The sequence below is a fragment of the Xenopus laevis genome, chromosome 3S, assembly GCF_017654675.1.
Source record: "Xenopus laevis strain J_2021 chromosome 3S, Xenopus_laevis_v10.1, whole genome shotgun sequence".
Taxonomy (NCBI): domain Eukaryota; kingdom Metazoa; phylum Chordata; class Amphibia; order Anura; family Pipidae; genus Xenopus; species Xenopus laevis.
The window spans coordinates 46,856,921-46,877,673 of NC_054376.1; the positions used below are offsets into that span (position 1 = coordinate 46,856,921).

The 20,753-nt window shown below is 41.1% G+C and overlaps 1 protein-coding gene across 1 annotated transcript; it reads right to left on the minus strand.

Annotated features, from left to right (window-relative positions):
• Positions 1–294: 294 nt before the first annotated feature.
• Positions 295–15,492, minus strand: LOC108712870 (small EDRK-rich factor 2). Its single transcript, XM_018255354.2, has 3 exons — positions 15,339–15,492; positions 4,129–4,234; positions 295–747 (listed from the first exon to the last, which is right to left on the minus strand). The coding sequence occupies exons 1-3, from the start codon at positions 15,343–15,345 to the stop codon at positions 684–686; spliced, it is 177 nt and encodes a 58-aa protein (XP_018110843.1). The 5' UTR covers positions 15,346–15,492; the 3' UTR covers positions 295–683.
• Between the last annotated feature and the right edge of the window lie 5,261 nt (positions 15,493–20,753).

A 20,753-nucleotide genomic window follows, 5' to 3' on the forward strand; every position in this document is an offset into this window, starting at 1 on the left:
ATACTACTAAAAAAAGTATATTATTATGAAAATGGTTTATTTACACGAAGCAGGGTTTTACACATGAGCTGTTTTATGCAATATATTTTTATAGAGACCTACATTGTTCAGGTGTATAGTTTCCCTTTAATGTGAGAGTGACGTGTTTATTATCCTACAGTCACACCAACTCATGGAATGTGTTCTTTGGTTTTTACTAGAGAAATTAAAATTGTAGTTGCTGGAAAAGAGAGATTTTTTTGGAGCGCTGGTTATACAAAGAATCAATTAGCAAAGGAAAAAAAGAAATACAACTCACAGAAAAAAAATTCTTTATTAAATGTTCAACTGGGTTACCGTGAATACAAAAAGAGGCCATTTTCATTTGCATGAAGGGACATGTTCTGTTTGGTACTTCCCTCAAACATGGATTTTCTAGACCAGATTTAAGCAATGCTAAACCAGCATGCAGTTAGAGAGCGGGGTAGAAATGAAAAAAGAAAGAATAGTGTGCAGAATAAGGTTACATGGGGCAATAAAAGAGCTATGATACTAGCTTATGACAAGAAAAGGCTGAACACAGCGCATAGCAGGGAGAGCACTGTGGTTTGGGGAGGGGGGGGTTAATGTCTTTCTCCAGAACTGGATCATGTTGTAAATGGTCTCAGTTGTCTTCTGCTGTAAATTGTTGCATTCCACATTGGCTATTTCGGATCGTCTTTTTTTTCTGTGGCCTTTTTCTGCTTTTCCTGCATTATTTGAGCATCTCTACAAAAACAGAAATGTGCGGTCAGTATTTAGAAGCAAAACATATACAATATACTGAAATTAGGGATGCACCGAATCCACTATTTTGGATTCGACCCAATCCCACTTAAAAGATTTGGCTGAATACCAAACCGAATCCTAATTTGTATATGCAAATAAGGGGCAGGAAAGATCACCTGATTTCCCTTCACACCCCTAATAATCGATATGCAAATTAGGACTCGGATTCATTTCGTGCAGGCAAAAGGATTCAGCCAAATCCGGATCCTGCTGAAAAAGGCTGAATCAAGAACTCGGTGCATCCCTAACTGAAATGCATGATGCTTTTAAAATGAAGTTGTTCATACATTAACATTCACTTGCCAGCCACATTTATTAATACACAGATTGCATTGAAATGATATGCAGCAAAGCCTTTCCAGTTGAACCGTTTTAGCTTTGTCCCAGATTAAGCAACTTAAATGAGTAATGAAAACACTACAGCTAATAAGCCACATTTACCTTTTTTATGCTGCAGTTAACTCTTTGTTTACATAGCAACCTGCTGCATGTTGGGCAAAGAGCCAGACACATGGAATCCTTGGATATTACACAATGGTCTTTTTCTGCAGGTCCAGTCAATTAAAGGATTAAATGTCTTTCTAAAACGTTTCTGCCATTGGAAAAAATTCTCTTTTTTTTTAAAAAAAAAAATAAAAAAATGCACCATGCTAATAGGGTTACTCCAGAAAAACTCTGCACTGAAAAAGATCACTTTTTTTATATTTAATTTTGAAATGACATGCGGCTAGAGATGCAAGTTTCCCAGGTGCCCTCAAATTACTTCCACTTTGCTACGTTTTACTGCAAGTTGGAGTTGCATCAAACTCATTCCTTTTCCCCCCCAACAGACTGTCAACAGAACAAAGGGAAAGCAACATGGTAACAGCTCCCAGACACCTCTGTTGAAGGATTCAGCTGCATGAACGGTTAGGATAGGGCCACATAGAACAGACTTCCGCCCATACTGCTGGCAGCACCCTTCTTCTATTCTCGCCCAGAACCATTGTGTGGGCTCTGGCTCAAACACACCAGCAAAGAACCTGCTGGAGCCAACACAATGGCTCCAGACGCAAAAGAAGGAGGCTACTGGCATCAGTTGTGGCGATTTCAGCAGGCTGATTTGTCCCAATGTGCTCCTAGCCTCAAGGTGGCCATACACGGGCCGATAAAAGCTGCTAACAGACTGAGTCAGCAGCTTATTGGCCCGTGTATGGGGCCCTCCGATGGGCTTCCCTGATCGATATCTGGCCGAATGTCGGGCAGATGTCGATCAGACAGGATCCAGTCAGATCGTGGCCGCATCTGTTCGTTGATGCGGTCCCACAATCCACCCGCTAGCCATCGTTAGGATCCGATCGTCGGGCCCTAGGGCCCACCTCAAATCAAGGTAGGCATATCGGGGAGAGATCTCCGTGTAGGGCATTGGTTCGACTGTTCTCAACCTGTGGGGTTTTTTTTCAGGTTGAGAGAAGCAGATCCCTCCATTCCCCTGCCCACGGATTTAAATTAGATATGTTTGCATGTAGGCACACAAAGCAAAGGTTGCCCAAATATAGAGAGCAGGAATTTTCTGGCGTGCACAGCAGTTATAGTTAAATTGGGTTGAAAAAAGTCAAAGTCCATCAAGTTCAACCCCTCTAAATGAAAACCCAGCATCCATACACACACCCCTCCCTACTTTCACATTAACTGAATCAGCCATCAAAACATCACCCGGCAGTGCATTCCACAACCTCACTGTCCTGACTGTGAAGAACCCTCTACGTTGCTTCAAATGAAAGTTCTTTTCTTCTAGTCTAAAGGGGTGGCCTCTGTTACAGTGATCCACTTTATGGGTAAAAAGGTCCCCTGCTATTTGTCTATAATGTCCTCTAATGTACTTGTAAAGTGTAATCATGTCCCCTCGCAAGCACCTTTTTTCCAGAGAAAACAACCCCAACCATGACAGTCTACCCTCAGAATTTAAGTCTTCCGTCCCTCTAACCAGTATAGTTGCACGTCTCTGCACTCTCTCCAGCTCATCACTGCACTGCATACTCCAGATGAGGCCTTACCAGGGACCTATAAAGAGGCATAATTATGTTTTCATCCCTTGAGTTAATGCCCTTTTTTATGCAAGACCGAACTTTATTTGCTTTAGTAGCCACAGAATGACACTGCCCAGAATTAGACAACGTGTTATCTACAAAAACCCCTAGATCCTTCTCATTTAAGGAAACTCCCAACACACTGCCATTTAGTGTATAACTTGCATTTATATTATTTTTGCCAAAGTGCATAACCTTGCATTTATCAACATTGAACCTCATTTTCCAGTTTGCTGCCCAGTTTCCCAACTTAGACAAATCACTCTGCAAAGTGGCAGCATCCTGCATGGAACCTATGGTTAAAATTAATTTAGTCGGGAGCTTCATGGGCTAATAGCACTGTTCTAACAAAGTGGGTAAATAAGGCAAAACTGCCTAGGATGACCCACCAATAATTTAATGTGGCTTCAGGTATTTCTTTGCCATCTAAAATACACAGTGAGCAAGCTACCCCATGTACCATAAGCCTCAATTACCTTTACAAATATGCACTTGTACATTATTATTATCATGCATTTATATAGCGCCAACATATTTTGCGGCACTGGTAATGGTAAATTGTCTTCTGTGAACAATAACGCCAACTTCTAACTACATTACGGGACAGAAGAAGTGGCACCCGTGAATTCGGTGCATCCCTAGATAGAGGCAATGGGAACTTTAGCCCCAAATACTGTAAATACAAGGAGAGCCAATGATTTATGACACCACAGACTCCCTTATTCTCCCAAAAAGTATTGTAGAGATCAAAATTAATTCCGAAATAATTTATATTGCTAAACATGCACCCACATCCCACCTAGTGGTAGACATAAGAATAACACCCAAGCAGGAGAAAACATTTTTCATTGTACAACTTGGAGAAACAATAGCTTTTCCAAAAGCAGTTCTATTGTGTAGTGCTGGCTCCTTCTAAAAGCTCAGAATTAGACACACTGCACCGAGATGCTGACTACATTACAGTTTCAAAAATACATTTGTTGTTTTAAGAACCTAGCATTGTAAATGTCAGAATGACTTATTTGCAAACCATAAAAATCATGACCATCCTTTTAAGCTGTAAGTTGTTGCTACTCCATGTTTGGTCCTTGAGAAGTAGATTCAATTTCCCTTTTTTGCTACTTTGGAAGATGTGGAAATTGCCAGGGCCTATGCAGTAACATGGCAGAAGCTTCCTACATTCAGGACCAGAGTAAAGAGCTGTATGACAGTTTAGCAGTGATTATGTGCAACAGTTTATATAAATGTGTACCTTTGCTTCCGGGCAGCAGCAGACAAGCCATCATCTTTTTCTTTCTTTGACTTATCCTGATTTTTCTTAAGATTCTTTTGTCGGGCAAGTTCACGCTGGTTTCCACCTGCACAAAAATGATTGCTAATATCAGTTGCAATAAACGTGTTAGAAATTGCCTCTTGAATTGGCACCTATACTGAGTAAGCAGGATGAATGTCCATACTTTGTGTATGGCCAAGTTTAGTCTAACCAAGGGAAGACTGGAAATCAATTACAATGGTGCAGTGCATTGTAAGTAACAGAAACACATGTAGGACAATTAATTCCATGTAGGATGTGGCATCATTGCAGTGGGGTCGAGACAACACAGTAACACGTGGGTTATTTATAAAAATTCAAGTTTCTGTAGATTTAGAGGGAGTTTTTTTTTCTACCATGAACAAACAAAAAAAAAGAAGAAAAAAAAAAGAAAAGAATGGATGTCTCCAATACAACAAAAACCTCAAAATCCTTAAGAATATTTGTGCGATTACAAGCAAAAATAACCCCAAAAACCTCAAATGGAAAAGGGATTTTATAATGTGCTAGGCCTCCACCTACTTCTACATGACATCCCCAGCTTTTAGATGCTGTTTTGCAGAAGAGTGTTCTACAATTTTTTTTTTTTTTTTTTTTTTTTTAACATAATAGAACCTAAATAAAAAAACTAAACATTTTAGCCTCACAGAGCAGTAGGGTTTTGGCTGCTAGGGTCAGTAACACCTACTCAAAAAATGTAAATAGTCAGTAGAAGGTACATCATTCACAAACTATAAAAAAAAGAAACATTATTCCCATTTACAAAGCAATGATAAGGTCGCATCTAGAAAGTTTGTATTAAACAAACTGCTGGGGTTGATATCACTCCAACTTGCAGTGTAGCAGTAAAATGAGTGACTGAAGTTTATCAGAGCACAAGTCACATGACTGGAGACACCTGGGAAATTGACAATATGTCTAGCCCCATGTCAGATTTCAAAATTAAAATTTAAAAAAAAAAAAATGGATTTCAGTGCAGAAGTCTACTGGAGCAGAACTATTAACTGATGCGTTTTGAAATAAACATGTTTTCCCATGACAGTATCCCTTTAACCCTTTGCCTGCCAAGCACGTACGGCGTACGTGCTGGCAGGCAAATGCTCAGGCTGCCAAGAACGTACATTGTACGTTCTTTGGCAGCTGAGCGCTCTCTCTGCTTCGGCGGCTTTTGCCGCCTCCGCAGAGAGTGGGGAGAGAAGACAGCCCCCTAGGCAACGAGGCTGGGGGGCTGTCAAGTCGGATCTGCGACTCGATTGTCGCAGATCCGACTTCAAAGTAGCAGACGCATCGCATGGAGCGTCTGCTACTACACTCACCTTCTTCCTGCCTGCAGAGCCGCCCACGCACTTCCTGCTGCGCAGCAACTCTGCAGACACGCTGCCAGGACTCCTCCAAAGAAGACAGCGATTCTCCTGCTCCAAAAACGGTAAGTGCACGTTTTTTTTTTTACACACTTACCTGCACCTACACATACTTACAGTACATTTATGCATTTTAGTAAAGATTGGAATTTTTAAAAAAATTTTTTTTTTAATTTTAGCACACTTGGTCCCTTTTGTACAGTTATTTACACTTATTTACACTTATTTACATGTATTTGCACACTCAGATAACTTTTATTAGTGCACAAATATGTATACACAAACAGGTTTTTTTTTTTTTTTACGAATTCATTATACTGTTATCTTTTGTTTTTTTTGCCTAAAAACGTGTTATTTTGGCAGCGTGACTATTGGATAATCGATTTCGGCCACTAATTACGCTGTCAGAACAATTATTTTGTTATTTCATTGATTTACGCTATTTTTGTGGTTTTATTGCAATTTTATCCCTGCATTATTGTTCCTTATGTATCTTTAGTATCGTTTTGCTGTTTGGTGCTTTGGTATAGAAAGACAGATTTTACTTAGTTTGATCCGCCAAAATATGTGCTTTCCAAAAATATATGGGTTTCTGGGGGTCTTTTTACAGTTTGGGGGTCTTACGGCACATAACGTACAGTTAGGGTTCTCTTTTCTGCAGCTTAGTTGGCTAGCGTGAAAATTCATAGGCACGTTTTTCATTTGGGGTCCATACACAACACATACTTTGGTAAATCTATACATATTGGGCATCAAACTATTTATTAGACCTCTGACGTCCATATTTAGAGAGATTTTTCTTTGTACGTAAAACATTGTGTGTGATAAATGCGGCAAACTGCAACATTTTTAGGCGATTTTCAGAAATGTTGTAAAAACCTATATGTTTAGAAAAGCTTTGCAGTTTGGTAGTTTCGTGTAGAAAGACGTCGTTATCTTTGTTGGAATCGGCAGAATGTGTACTTTCCAAAAATGTATGGCTTTGGGGGGTCATTGCTGTTAGGAGGGTCTTGAGGCAAATAATATGAAGTCAAGGGTCTATGTTCACAGAAGGCGAATCGGCAGCGGAGAAAACTCATATTCACTATTTTTATTTGGGGTCCGCACATGCCAGCTGCCTTGGTATATCTATGCATATTGGGCATCAAACTGTTCAGTAGACCCTTGGCATCAATATTTATGGTGTTTTACAATTGTATGTAAGAAATTGGGTGAGATAAATGCGGCCAATTGCAATATTTTTAGGCGATTTTCAGAAATGTAAAAACAGTTGCTTTTATCGCCAAATTTAGGAAAGGCTTGCGACTTGGTACTTTGGAGTACAAAGACATGCATACCCAATTTGGATTCGCAGGAATGTGTACTTTCCAAAAATATATGGTTTTATGGGGTGAACGCACTGTTTTCTACATTTGCCCCCCCAAAACAATGTAAATGTGTTGATTTTGCAGTACCTGAAATGTCAGACTATATGGGGGTATTCCTTTTAGGGCCCCTATATGCCACATGCTTGGGTACACCTATACATATTGGGCATCAAACTGTTCAGAGGACCCTAGGCTTTCATATTTGGGGTGATTTGTCTTGATACCTAAAAGTATGTGGGTAATACGATGCTGCAGAGTAGATATTTTGAGGTGATTTTTGGAAATGTCACCTAAATCACCAAATTTAGGAATGATTTGCGGCTTGGTACTTTGGCGTAGAAAGACATGCATACCCAATTTGGATTCGTTGGAATGTGTACTTTCCGAAAATATATGGTTTTCTGGGGTGAACTTACTGTTTTCTACTTTTGCCCCCCCCCCCAAAACGATGTAAATGTGTTGATTTTGCAGTACCTGAAATGACAGACTATATGGGGGTCTTCCTTTTGTGGCCCCTGTATGCACGTGCTTGGGTACACCTATACATATCGGGCATCAAACTGTTCAGAGGACCCTAGGCTTTCATATTTGGGGTGATTTCTCTTGATACCTAAGTATGTGGGAACTACGATGCTAGAGGGTGAAAATTTTGAGGTGATTTTTGGAAATGTCACCAAAATCACCAAATTTAGAAATGGTTTGCGGCTTGGTACTTTGGAGTACAAAGACATGCATACCCAATTTAGATCCGTGGGAATGTGTACTTTCCGAAAATATATGGTTTTCTGGGGTGAACTTACTTTTTTCTACATTTGCCCCCCTCAAAACAATGTAAATGTGTTGATTTTGCAGTACCTGAAATGACAGACCATATGGGGGTCTTCGTTTTGGGGCCCCTATACGCCACGTGCTTGGGTACACCTATACATATTGGGCATCAAACTGTTCAGAGGACCCCAGGCTTTCATATTTGGGGTGATTTGTCTTGATACCTAAAAGTATGTGGGTAATACGATGCTGCAGGGTCGAAATTTTGAAGTCATTTTTGGAAATGTCCCCAAAATCACCAAATTTAGGAATGGTTTGCGGCTTGGTACTTTGTAGTAGAAAGACATGCATACCCAATTTAGATTCGTGGGAATGTGTACTTTCCGAAAATATATGGTTTTCTGGGGTGAACTTACTTTTTTCTACCTTTGCCCCCCCCCCAAAACGATGTAAATGTGTTGATTTTGCAGTACCTGAAATGACAGAACATACAAGGGGGGGTCTTCATTTTAGGGCCCCTATATGCCACGTGCTTGGGTACACCTATACATATTGGGCATCAAACTGTTCAGAGGACCCTAGGCTTTCATATTTGGGGTGATTTCTCTTGATACCTAAAAGTATGTGGGTAATACGATGCTGCAGAGTAGATATTTTGAGGTGATTTTTGGAAATGTCACCAAAATCACCAAATTTAGGAATGATTTGCGGCTTGGTACTTTGGCGTAGAAAGACATGCATACCCAATTTGGATTCGTTGGAATGTGTACTTTCCGAAAATATATGGTTTTCTGGGGTGAACTTACTGTTTTCTACTTTTGCCCCCCCCCCAAAACGATGTAAATGTGTTGATTTTGCAGTACCTGAAATGACAGACTATATGGGGGTCTTCCTTTTGGGGCCCCTGTATGCCACGTGCTTGGGTACACCTATACATATCGGGCATCAAACTGTTCAGAGGACCCTAGGCTTTCATATTTGGGGTGATTTCTCTGGATACCTAAAAGTATGTGGGTAATACGATGCTGCAGGGTAGATATTTTGAGGTGATTTTTGGAAATGTCATCAAAATCACCAAATTTAGGAATGATTTGCAGCTTGGTACTTTGGCGTACAAAGACATGCATACCCAATTTGAATTCGTGGGAATGTGTACTTTCCGAAAATATATGGTTTTCTGGGGTGAACTTACTGTTTTCTACTTTTGCCCCCCAAAACAATGTAAATGTGTTGATTTTGCAGTACCTGAAATGTCAGAATATATGGGGGTCTTCATTTTAGGGCCCCTATATGCCACATGCTTGGGTACACCTATACATATTGGGCATCAAACTGTTCAGAGGACCCCAGGCTTTCATATTTGGGGTGATTTCTCTTGATACCTAAAAGTATGTGGGAACTACGATGCTGCAGGGTAGATATTTTGAGGTGATTTTTGGAAATGTCACCTAAATCACCAAATTTAGAAATGATATGCGGCTTGGTACTTTGGCGTAGAAAGACATGCATACCCAATTTGGATTCGTTGGAATGTGTACTTTCCGAAAATATATGGTTTTCTGGGGTGAACTTACTGTTTTCTACTTTTGCCCCCCCCCAAATCGATATAAATGTGTTGATTTTGCAGTACCTGAAATGACAGACTATATGGGGGTCTTCCTTTTGGGGCCCCTGTATGCCACGTGCTTGGGTACACCTATACATATCGGGCATCAAACTGTTCAGAGGACCCTAGGCTTTCATATTTGGGGTGATTTGTCTTGATACCTAAAAGTGTGTGGGTAATACGATGCTGCAGGGTAGATATTTTGAGGTGATTTTTGGAAATGTCACCAAAATCACCAAATTTAGGAATGATTTGCGGCTTGGTACTTTGGCGTAGAAAGACATGCATACCCAATTTGAATTCGTGGGAATGTGTACTTTCCGAAAATATATGGTTTTCTGAGGTGAACTTACTGTTTTCTACATTTGCCCCCCCAAAACAATGTAAATGTGTTGATTTTGCAGTACCTGAAATGTCAGACTATATGGGGGTCTTCCTTTTAGGGCCCCTATATGCCACATGCTTGGGTACACCTATACATATTGGGCATCAAACTGTTCAGAGGACCCTAGGCTTTCATATTTGGGGTGATTTGTCTTGATACCTAAAAGTATGTGGGTAATACGATGCTGCAGAGTAGATATTTTGAGGTGATTTTTGGAAATGTCACCTAAATCACCAAATTTAGGAATGATTTGCGGCTTGGTACTTTGGCGTAGAAAGACATGCATACCCAATTTGGATTCGTTGGAATGTGTACTTTCCGAAAATATATGGTTTTCTGGGGTGAACTTACTGTTTTCTACTTTTGCCCCCCCCCAAAACGATGTAAATGTGTTGATTTTGCAGTACCTGAAATGACAAACTATATGGGGGTCTTCCTTTTGTGGCCCCTGTATGCACGTGCTTGGGTACACCTATACATATCGGGCATCAAACTGTTCAGAGGACCCTAGGCTTTCATATTTGGGGTGATTTCTCTTGATACCTAAAAGTATGTGGGTAATACGATGCTGCAGGGTAGATATTTTGAGGTGATTTTTGGAAATGTCACCAAAATCACCAAATTTAGGAATGATTTGCGGCTTGGTACTTTGGCGTAGAAAGACATGCATACCCAATTTGAATTCGTGGGAATGTGTACTTTCCGAAAATATATGGTTTTCTGAGGTGAACTTACTGTTTTCTACATTTGCCCCCCCAAAACAATGTAAATGTGTTGATTTTGCAGTACCTGAAATGTCAGACTATATGGGGGTCTTCCTTTTAGGGCCCCTATATGCCACATGCTTGGGTACACCTATACATATTGGGCATCAAACTGTTCAGAGGACCCTAGGCTTTCATATTTGGGGTGATTTGTCTTGATACCTAAAAGTATGTGGGTAATACGATGCTGCAGAGTAGATATTTTGAGGTGATTTTTGGAAATGTCACCTAAATCACCAAATTTAGGAATGATTTGCGGCTTGGTACTTTGGCGTAGAAAGACATGCATACCCAATTTGGATTCGTTGGAATGTGTACTTTCCGAAAATATATGGTTTTCTGGGGTGAACTTACTGTTTTCTACTTTTGCCCCCCCCCAAAACGATGTAAATGTGTTGATTTTGCAGTACCTGAAATGACAAACTATATGGGGGTCTTCCTTTTGTGGCCCCTGTATGCACGTGCTTGGGTACACCTATACATATCGGGCATCAAACTGTTCAGAGGACCCTAGGCTTTCATATTTGGGGTGATTTCTCTTGATACCTAAAAGTATGTGGGTAATACGATGCTGCAGGGTAGATATTTTGAGGTGATTTTTGGAAATGTCACCAAAATCACCAAATTTAGGAATGATTTGCGGCTTGGTACTTTGGCGTAGAAAGACATGCATACCCAATTTGGATTCGTGGGAATGTGTACTTTCCGAAAATATATGGTTTTCTGGGGTGAATTTACTGTTTTCTACTTTTGCCCCCCCCCCAAAACAATGTAAATGTGTTGATTTTGCAGTACCTGAAATGTCAAGACTATATGGGGGTCTTCTTTTTAGGGCCCCTATATGCCAAGTGCTTGGGTACACCTATACATATTGGGCATCATACTGTTCAGAGGACCCTAGGCTTTCATATTTGGGGTGATTTCTCTTGATACCTAAAAGTATGTGGGTAATACGATGCTGCAGGGTAGATATTTTGAGGTGATTTTTGGAAATGTCACCAAAATCACCAAATTTAGGAATGATTTGCGGCTTGGTACTTTGGAGTACAAAGACATGCATACCCGATTTAGATCCGTGGCAATGTGTACTTTCCGAAAATATATGGTTTTCTGGGGTGAACTTACTTTTTTCTACATTTGCCCCCCTCAAAACGATGTAAATGTGTTGATTTTGAAGTATCTGAAATGACAGACCATATGGGGGTCTTCCTTTTCAGGCCCCTATATGCCACTTGCTTGGGTACACCTCTACATATTGGGCATCAAACTGTTCAGAGGACCCTAGGCTTTCATATTTGGGGTGATTTCTCTTGATACCTAAAAGTATGTGGGTAATACGATGCTGCAGGGAAGAAATTTTTAGGTGATTTTTGGAAATGTCGCCAAAATCACCAAATTTAGGAATGGTTTGCCGCTTGGTACTTTAGTGTAGAAAGACATGCATACCCAATTTGGATTCAGGGGAATGTGTACTTTCCGAAAATATATGGTTTTCTGGGGTGAACGTACTTTTTTCTACCTTTGCCGCCCCCCAAAACGATGTAAATGTGTTGATTTTGCAGTATCTGAAATTACAGAACAAACGGGGGGTCTTCCTTTTGGGGCCTCCTATGCCACGTGCTTGGGTACATCTATTCATATTGGGCATCAAACTGTTCAGTGGACCCAGGATTTTATATTTGGGGTGTTTTACATTGATACCTAATGATGTGTGGGAGATATGTTGCTGTAGAGTGGAAGCTTTGAGGTCATTTTTCAAAAAATTCACCAATTTCTATAAAACATTATAACTTTAGGAAACAATTGCAACTTGGTGGTTTGGAGTACAAAGATATTTCTACCCATTTTTGATTCACCAGAATCTGTTCTTTCTAGTAATGGGTAGTTTTCTAGGGTAAACCTACTGTTAGCGGAATGTTTGGTCTTGAAATCAAAAGTATGCCGTTTGGGGAGTGTTGCTTTGGAAATTTGGTTGTGTACTGCTTTTAGATTTTGAGCTATACAAGTGAGAAATCTCCATAAAACTATATATATTTGGTATTGTCGCGTTCAGGAGACATAGACCTTTCTAAATCGGCTGTGTTCTCGTACATAAAATGAATGATGTTTCTGATATATGTGATTGTTCTTCGTGCAACATGATTTTTTTCATTTTATTTGACACTTAGAATCCAATATTTTTTTAGAGAAGTAGAATTACACCAAAATTCTTGCATATTGTGAAAGTTCAGGTTGTCCTGAAAAAAACAATATATTGTTTTCCTGGGTTAACTAAAAGACCACCCCAGGAAAGGCCCTTAAAGTGAAAGAGTGCAAAATATCTAAAAACTGCTTGGCAGTAGATGTTCGCATCTAGGACAAAACGGCTGGCAGGGAAAGGGTTAAGGACTAGCTTCTCTTGGCCAAGTAACTCATTTTAGTCAGAATGCCTCTTTGTAAATGTATTATTAAATGCCAAAGAATTACATCGCCCCCTATCTGAAGCTCCCAAACTGGAGTGAAATCCAAACTGAGTGAGCAAAAATATTCATGTGGATATTCAGGAAATAATGTTTTAAAAGGAACAACCCCCCCAAATAGAAATATTTTGTTTTCTACACAAACATAACAGATTCCATAGACTGAAAGGAAATCATTATGGAGATTGAAGTCTCTCTTTACTCAGTCTTCTGGGAATGGTTACAATGTTTGAATAATTTGTTTGTGAATGGTAAGGTTATATTTCACTAAACCTTTGCTCCTATGGTGGAAGGTCTAACCTACTATTGCTCTATATCCAACTCATTTACACAATGGTGCCTTATAAATCACCATTTGATCCAGTAAAGCGCTAAAGGGTGTTGGTTTATGTATTCTAAGAAATATTACACTATATTGTTTTTATTTCCTCTTCCCCATGGACTTTGTGCGTTGGCTCAGTTTTAGTTTTTTTGAAGTTTTCTCTGCTTTCTAGCGAATCCACCCTCTATGGAAACAGCAGGGACTTTATCTCTCAGAATCCATCACTTCACAATGGAACACAGCAAGGGAGGAGTTAGGAAATGGTTCTTATAAGTAATGTGGTAATCGAGGGATCAGGTATGTCTGTGTACAAACAATTTGAAGTTTATATTAACTTTTTCTACATAAATGCAAATGAATAAGCTCATGTCAAAACAAACAATATCGGAGAAGCCCTCTCTATAAACAAACCCCTCCCAAAGTCACATTGAGTTTCCCAGCCAGGTTGCCGGTTTTCCAGCCAAATTGGGCTACTAATTTAAATCCCAGGTGGGTTTTGAAAGTACTAACTAGCCAAGATACAGATTTGGGCCTTTGGATGGTTTGTACTTTGGAAACCAGCCAAAGTTTTTCCTTGCCCTAATGTGCTAAACCTGTCTCCCAATGTATGTTGGGTAATGTAGCTTTTTTTTAACAATTTGCCAGCTGCCAAGTTTAAGGTAAGACTACAATACCCAGCATGCAATGGGACCGAGTTGTGTAGAAGTCGGGAGTTACCAGATTTTGGGCTCTGTACCCCAGTCTCTCTTAAGCATTCTTGCTAGTGATGTGCGGAACTGCGTGTTGTGGCCGACCTCTTACGCTTCTCTGCGGGTGGGTGTAGGTTGAGCTCTTCTCCTGCTCTCCCCGCCCATCACCATCATACGCCGACTTCCGGCTTTGTCTTTTAGAGACTATGCGCCTGCTGGCCCCGCCCCTTTTGTGACATCACCTGAGGGGCAGGGCCGGCGTGGGTCTATAAAAGCAACCCGGAGGCGTGGATGCAGACAGACGGGCTAGGGTCGGAGAAATCCCAACCTGCACATCACTAATTCTCGCATTTTACAGTTACTTTCCTCAATTTCAGACAATTTTGGGGCAAAAATCTGCTGGCCACCAAAATGAATATAGATTGATCTGTTTTACCAATATTTATTATAATTGGATATGTATTAGAGCCCCTATACCTTCTGGCCTCCCCTTTGTAGTTACGCCCCTGATGACGGGCAAATCCGTCCCATTTTGTTTCATGGAAAAATTTGCAAAACAGTGAAAACTTGAAAGAGACGTATTTTCACATAAATTCATTTATTTTCACTGCACACATTGTGCTATTTTCAGGATACTTCTGAAGTGCCTCTTGGCTAGTTTTGGGCTGGTCTTGTAGCGGACTTTGGCTGGTTCTTACAATTAGACGTGACAAGCCTGTAAATCCCAGCAGTGCTGAGCTGAATGCTTGTAATAACCAGAGGGAAACAGTCACTTCACATTCTGCCCTTAGTGCAAGAAATAAAAGCCCAGACTGTGTGATCCAAGTGATACAGCAGCCACAGGGATCCCTGTACTTGGCTTGAGTATAGTAAAGTAGTTGCACAACAGAACTAATAGCACAGGGGACTGCACTTGTATTGCCCTCACACAACAATCCATACAAGAGGCAAAGAGCGGGCGGTGCTTGGAAGGAAACCATAGCCCCGGGGCATGTAATGAATATAATGGGCTCCTGGTATGTGGCACAGAGTGAGTCTGTAGGGCAGTTGTATAAGGCGCAGGGCAGTTGTATAAGGCGCAGGGCAGTTGTATATGGCGCAGGGCAGTTGTATATGGCGCAGGGCAGTTGTATATGGCGCAGGGCAGTTGTATATGGCGCAAGGCAGTTGTACAAGGCGCAGGGCAGTTGTATAAGGCGCAGCACATTATCTCAGCAGTGGATAAACAGAGAGCAATAAGCAGAGACTGAGGTAACACTCCTACATTATCTCCACTCGCTCAGGGGGAGCCCAGGCCCTGATTGACGTGGCACACACAAGGCCGCAGTCTCAAACATTGCCCCCGCCTCTCGAGCCAACAAGAAACTACTGAGATTTACTGCACAGTTATATATACATAATAAACGATAATATTGTCCGGGATACTCACGAGTCATCTCTCCCGTAACCGAGTCGCCTGCTTGGAACCAACTTCCTCCTCCTCCTCCGTCCGCCGCCTTTCACTCTCAGTCGCGTTCAGCTATTGGCTAATCCCGATCACGCGGAATCCGTGTTTGTCTAGAAACAACCGAGCAATGATTGCGCTGTTAGTTCCACGATCGCCCCGCCCATCTCGGCGTTTTATCCAATCAACAGTTACGGGGCGTGTCTACGTCTGGTAAACGGGTGGTGGTTTCTCATGTAGCAGTGGCAGCGCCTGCGTTTTATTAGTGTTAGTTCTGGGAGTGAAGGGCTTGGTTGGTGTAGTACGTTACTTAGCTTTAGTATAACTATCGAAAGTTGTACTTTCGTTACTTTTCATGTGTACTTTTCGTTTAACTTGTGTGAAGCAGTGCCAGACCAGCCGGGCGCTGCAGGCAACCCGGCCGGCCCGCGCGCAACCGAGGACGCGCGTGCATAACCGTGCGCAACCGAGGACGCGCGTGCGTAACCGTGCGCAATCGAAGACGCGCGTTCGTAACCGTGCGCAATCGAAGACGCGCGTGCGTAATCGTGCGCAACCGAGGACGCGCGTGCGTAACCGTGCGTAATCATGCGCAACCGAGGACGCACGTGCGTAATCGTGCGCAACGGAGGACGCAGTGCGTAAGCACTTTGACTTTAGTGAACGCACCCACTTTTCAGTGAGATAACACTTGCCGGACTAGGGGTAGGCTGCATGTGAGGTACTTGCCTGGCGCCCCCAAGCACGTGCCTCCTCTGCCTAGCCCTGGTTCCAGCCCTGGTGTGAAGAGAAGCACATACCAGCTTTGTAGTTTGTTTTGGTTTGGGAAATTGGAAGTGATTTTGGCCCATTCTTCCTGGTTAGATTTTCTCCAGGTTTCTATGGCATTTTCAAGGTGGTCCTTGCTCCTAGAGCTGTCAACAGCCTTATGGGAGTTACCAGATAGTGTGCTCTGCCCTGTCCCCCTCAGATTTCTGATGCTTTTACATAGTAACTTAGGTTGAAAAAAGACACAAGTCCATCAAGTTCAACCTTTTAACTTTTTTTAAACCCATTTGAAGCCTCTCCAATTTGCCTCAGAGGGGTAAAAATTCCTTCCTGACTAGTCCCTGGACCAACTTGTACTATGAGCTATCTTCCCTAACCCTGGATTCCCTCACTTGCTAAACACCATCCAACCCCTTCTTAAAGCTATCTCATGTATCAGCCTGTACAATTGATTCAGGGAGAGAATTCCACATCTTTTATAGCTCTCACTGCAAAAACCCTTCCAAATATGTAGGCTGAACCTATTTCCTTCTAATGGGTGACCTCGTGTCAGCTGGAAAGACCTACTGGTAAGTAAAGCATTAGAGAGATTATTATATGATTCCCTTATATATTAATACACCTCTGTTCTCCAACATGAACATCCCCAATTTGGTCAGTCTTTCCTCATAGCTAAGATTTTTCCATACCTTTTACCAGCTTAGTTGCCCTTTTCTGTACCCTCTGTAATACAATGTCCTGTTTGAGCACTGGAGACCAAAACTGTACGGCATATTCTAGATGGGGCCTTACCAATGCTCTGAGCAGTGGAAGAATAACCCCTATCCTCCCTCAATAGCCTTTTAATACAGCTCAAGACCTTATTTGCCCTTGATGCTGCTGAGTGGCATTGCTTGATACAGCCAAGATTATCATCCAAGGACTCCAAGGTCCTTTTCCATAATGGATTTGCCTATTGCAGTCCCATTAAGGGTATAAGTGGATATTTTTACATCCCAGGTGCATGACTTTACATTTATCAACATTGAATCTCATTTGCCACTTAGCTGCCCAGATAGCCACTTTGTCAAGATCGTGTTGCAAGGATGCCACATCCTGGATGGAATTAATTGGGCTGAATAGTTTTGTGTCATCTGCAAACACTGATACATTACTTACAACACCCTCCCCTAAGTCATTTAAGGACCAGTAACATAAAAAAATTTATTTTGAAAATTTGTTAATATACAAAAAAAAAAAACACCAACACAAATTAAATTTTAAAATAGCAAAGCCTTTATTAAAAAATAACTTACAGAAAGTCCACTTCCTGTCCTCTTCAGAAAAGGCGACCATCCATCCTGCAGCATTCGATTTCTCCTCCCTGGCTTTTCTAGTGACAGCATTTGGCTTCTTCTCCTCCTTGATTCGGGGCCCAGCAGATTCTTGAAGAAAGAAGACACCCTGGCTTCCGTGGGTTTGCTGTTGTGCAGGAGCAAGGAAGGGTCGCTGTTGTGCAGGAGCATGGCTGTCTGCTTAGGGGCATCCATATGCGTAAACAGAGTCTCTGAAGGCACAAGGGAAATCCCCAGCCCTCCCCTCTGTCCTCTTCCCCAGCTCTGACGAGGAGCTGCCGCTGGGGAAGCTGCGCACAATGCTGCCAGTAGAGACACATGCGCTCGTGATCTATAGGCAGCTCTGGAATGCACCCACCAGGGAGATGAAGAGAGCGGAGGAGGGAAGTCGATGCACGGGGAAGGAGAGACGCTGCTGCTGCTGGACGTCAGTGAGGAGCCAGGGAGGAGAAATCGATCGATGCAGTGTGGATGGTCGCCTTTTCGCTGTTACTGAAGAGGACAGGAAGTGGATTTTCTGTAAGTTATTTCTTAATAAAGGCTTTGCTTTTTAAAAGTTTTATTTGTCTTGGTGTTTATTTTTTGTTGTGCACTAACGAATTTTTAAACATTTTTTTTAAGGTTACTGGTCCTTTAATGAACAAGTTAAATAAAAGTGGACCTAATACAGAAAGTAGTAGATCCTAAATCATACATTTAGGTTTAAATGTACGATTTGTCCATCAACTAAGACCGTTTCAAGAGAAGCCATATAAATATTTTTTCATTTACATGACTTTAGAAGGAAGGATCCCACGAGAATGTTAGACCCCTAATTTTAATTAGCTGTAAGTTACAAAAAGTATGTTAATAATACTATATATCAGTGATGGGCGAATTTATTCGTCAGGTGCAAATTTGCGGCTAAAATTCGCAGGCTTCAAAGTTTTTTTGACGCCGGAGATGGAATAGACGCCTTTGACAATTAACGGACACCCATTGACTTTAATGGGCGATGGCGTCAACAAACATGCGTTTCGCAAACTATTAGCCCATTTTGCGAATTTCGGGCAAAACGGGACAAATTCACCCATTACTGCTATATATTGATATATTAGCGATTTATGAATTTATTAATATTTAGGTGTTAGAGACTGCTTTAAATTTGCCTAAGCTGCCATTGCCTCAATATATTAGACCACTACTTCTCACCTTACATATCTTTCTTATTGTGTTATTTTCTCTGCAAGAAGCCAGTGGTTGTGTCCAGCCTTATGTGCACCTAAACGGAACTCTGCATAACAGCTCCTTATGTTTTCAAAAAGAATCTACAGAGAAACAGAGAGACAAACTATTCCAGTATATATATATACCCCTGTATTGACTACAGTTCTGATACAAAAAAAGATAAATATATAGTGACCCTCTAAGATTATTATCTTTGCAAACAAAATAGGCCCCTAAGATAAGATGTGATACGTTAATTTCTTTTTTTTAAAAAATGTATGTTTATTTACACACAAGGGATAAAATAACATTCTCATATTAAACAGCTGAAAAGTTGCATTGAACCCATTATGATCAACCCATTTTTGTCAACTTATCCCTCTTTATTCAATTCCTATTGGTAATTTTGTTTCCTGGATATTCCTTTATATTAGTCAAGTAGAATGATTTGTGGTGTTGCTAATGACACACACAGACATTTTATTGCTTTCATGCAGATGTTTGATGTCTTTCTATCACCCTCCTTTAGTGTTAAAATCCACTACAATACATTATAGGGGGTTTGGGCAAGCAGTAAAGCACCATAGCACAATGACCCAAAGTCATTAAAGGTATACAGCTGAAGTCCAGTGCAGCACAATGAGCAATAATTTGCTCATAGAGACACATGTCAGGTAATTTTTCCCCATGCCGATTCAAATACAATTGGCATTTTCCAGTGGTTTTGTTTTGAAAAAGTACATTTTTTAAGAGGCATGTTGTTTTGAAAAAGTAAAACATTTTTTAGAGACATGTTTTCTCACCCAGTTTACTAAATAATTCTGTAAATTTAACTATTAGGTTGATTACATTGAAAAGTAAAAAAAAAAAAAAAGTCTTGCTGTGTTTGATACATTCTTAAAGATAATGCCTCAGGTAACTTGCGAATCACTTATTTTTTTTTAAATCAAGAATGGAAGAAAATTGTCAATATTAGTGAATGGCTGCGCAGATGTCCAGTACAGTAAGTACATTGATATTACTAAACCGTACATATTTAGATGCATAGGTAATAAGGAAGATCTGGGACAAAGTGGCAATCCTGGAAAAAGCCTTTCAAAACTCAAGATCACATCATACTGTATATAAAAGAATATTAACATAGACTTAGCCTTGCAGGCATGTTTCATTGACCCAGCTAGCTGCCCTCTGTACCTAGCATCTAATATCCAGTCCGGTTCAAGGTGCAGAGTAATCATCAGTGGGTGGTGCAAGTGCTGCAGCCTGAGACAGTAGGTGCTCTCTGACTTGCACATCTGAATGACATGCATTAGTAGTGCCGTACTGGGCTCTCTGGGTCTCCACCACAAGGGCCCACCATCACCACCCCAGTTGTGAAACCCCTCCCCCCACTGCTGCCACCCAAGCTGTTAACTTTCCCCACTCCCTAGTTGTAACCTTCCTGCGTAACTCCTGCCATGCCTACCCCAAATTTGCACCGTAAGTTCACGCTAAAATTATCAAGCATGAAAAAGGTAATGAAAGAAGATGCCCATAAACCTATGCACCAACCTCCACCCAACCCTCATATTTACAGCACTGCAGAATTTATTCATGAGGCAGATGCTGGTCTCTGCACTCCATTGTGAAAAGCAGAGAAGTGCAGACAGAGGCGGGTCAAACTGGCCTGGGAAATGCATCTTCTGCCTAGTTCCGACCCTGCCGGCAGTAATTTAGTAAAGTGCAGGCACATATGCAAAGTATACACATTTGGTGGTCTGAGCCAGGGCCGGACTGGGAGTAAAAAGCAGCCCGGGCAAAAAAATCTAAGCAGCCCACATGTAAACGTGTGATGATCTTGTACACATCCACTCGTATATTTGGATAAAACTGCAAAAAAATATGTGCATATAGAGCTGGTTTCTCACTTAAGTGTAATTAATGTAAAATATGTAAAAGATTCTGCAGCCTTGTGCCTTTATATGGTCACAGAACAACCCCTCAGTGACTTCTAATATCCTTATATTACAGTAAAGCAACATTAGCACTATAGTGTAATTTTTAATTAATGGAATTAAATGAAATGTCTCAAAAGACCCGCCTCACAAAACAC

What these genes read in the sequence shown, in the direction of transcription:
- LOC108712870 (XM_018255354.2), bottom strand. An exon ending in GCTGCTGCCCGGAAGCAAAG is followed by an intron (nt 748 to 4,128) that starts GTACACATTTAT and finishes CTGTTTTTGTAG; the next exon opens with AGATGCTCAAATAATGCAGG.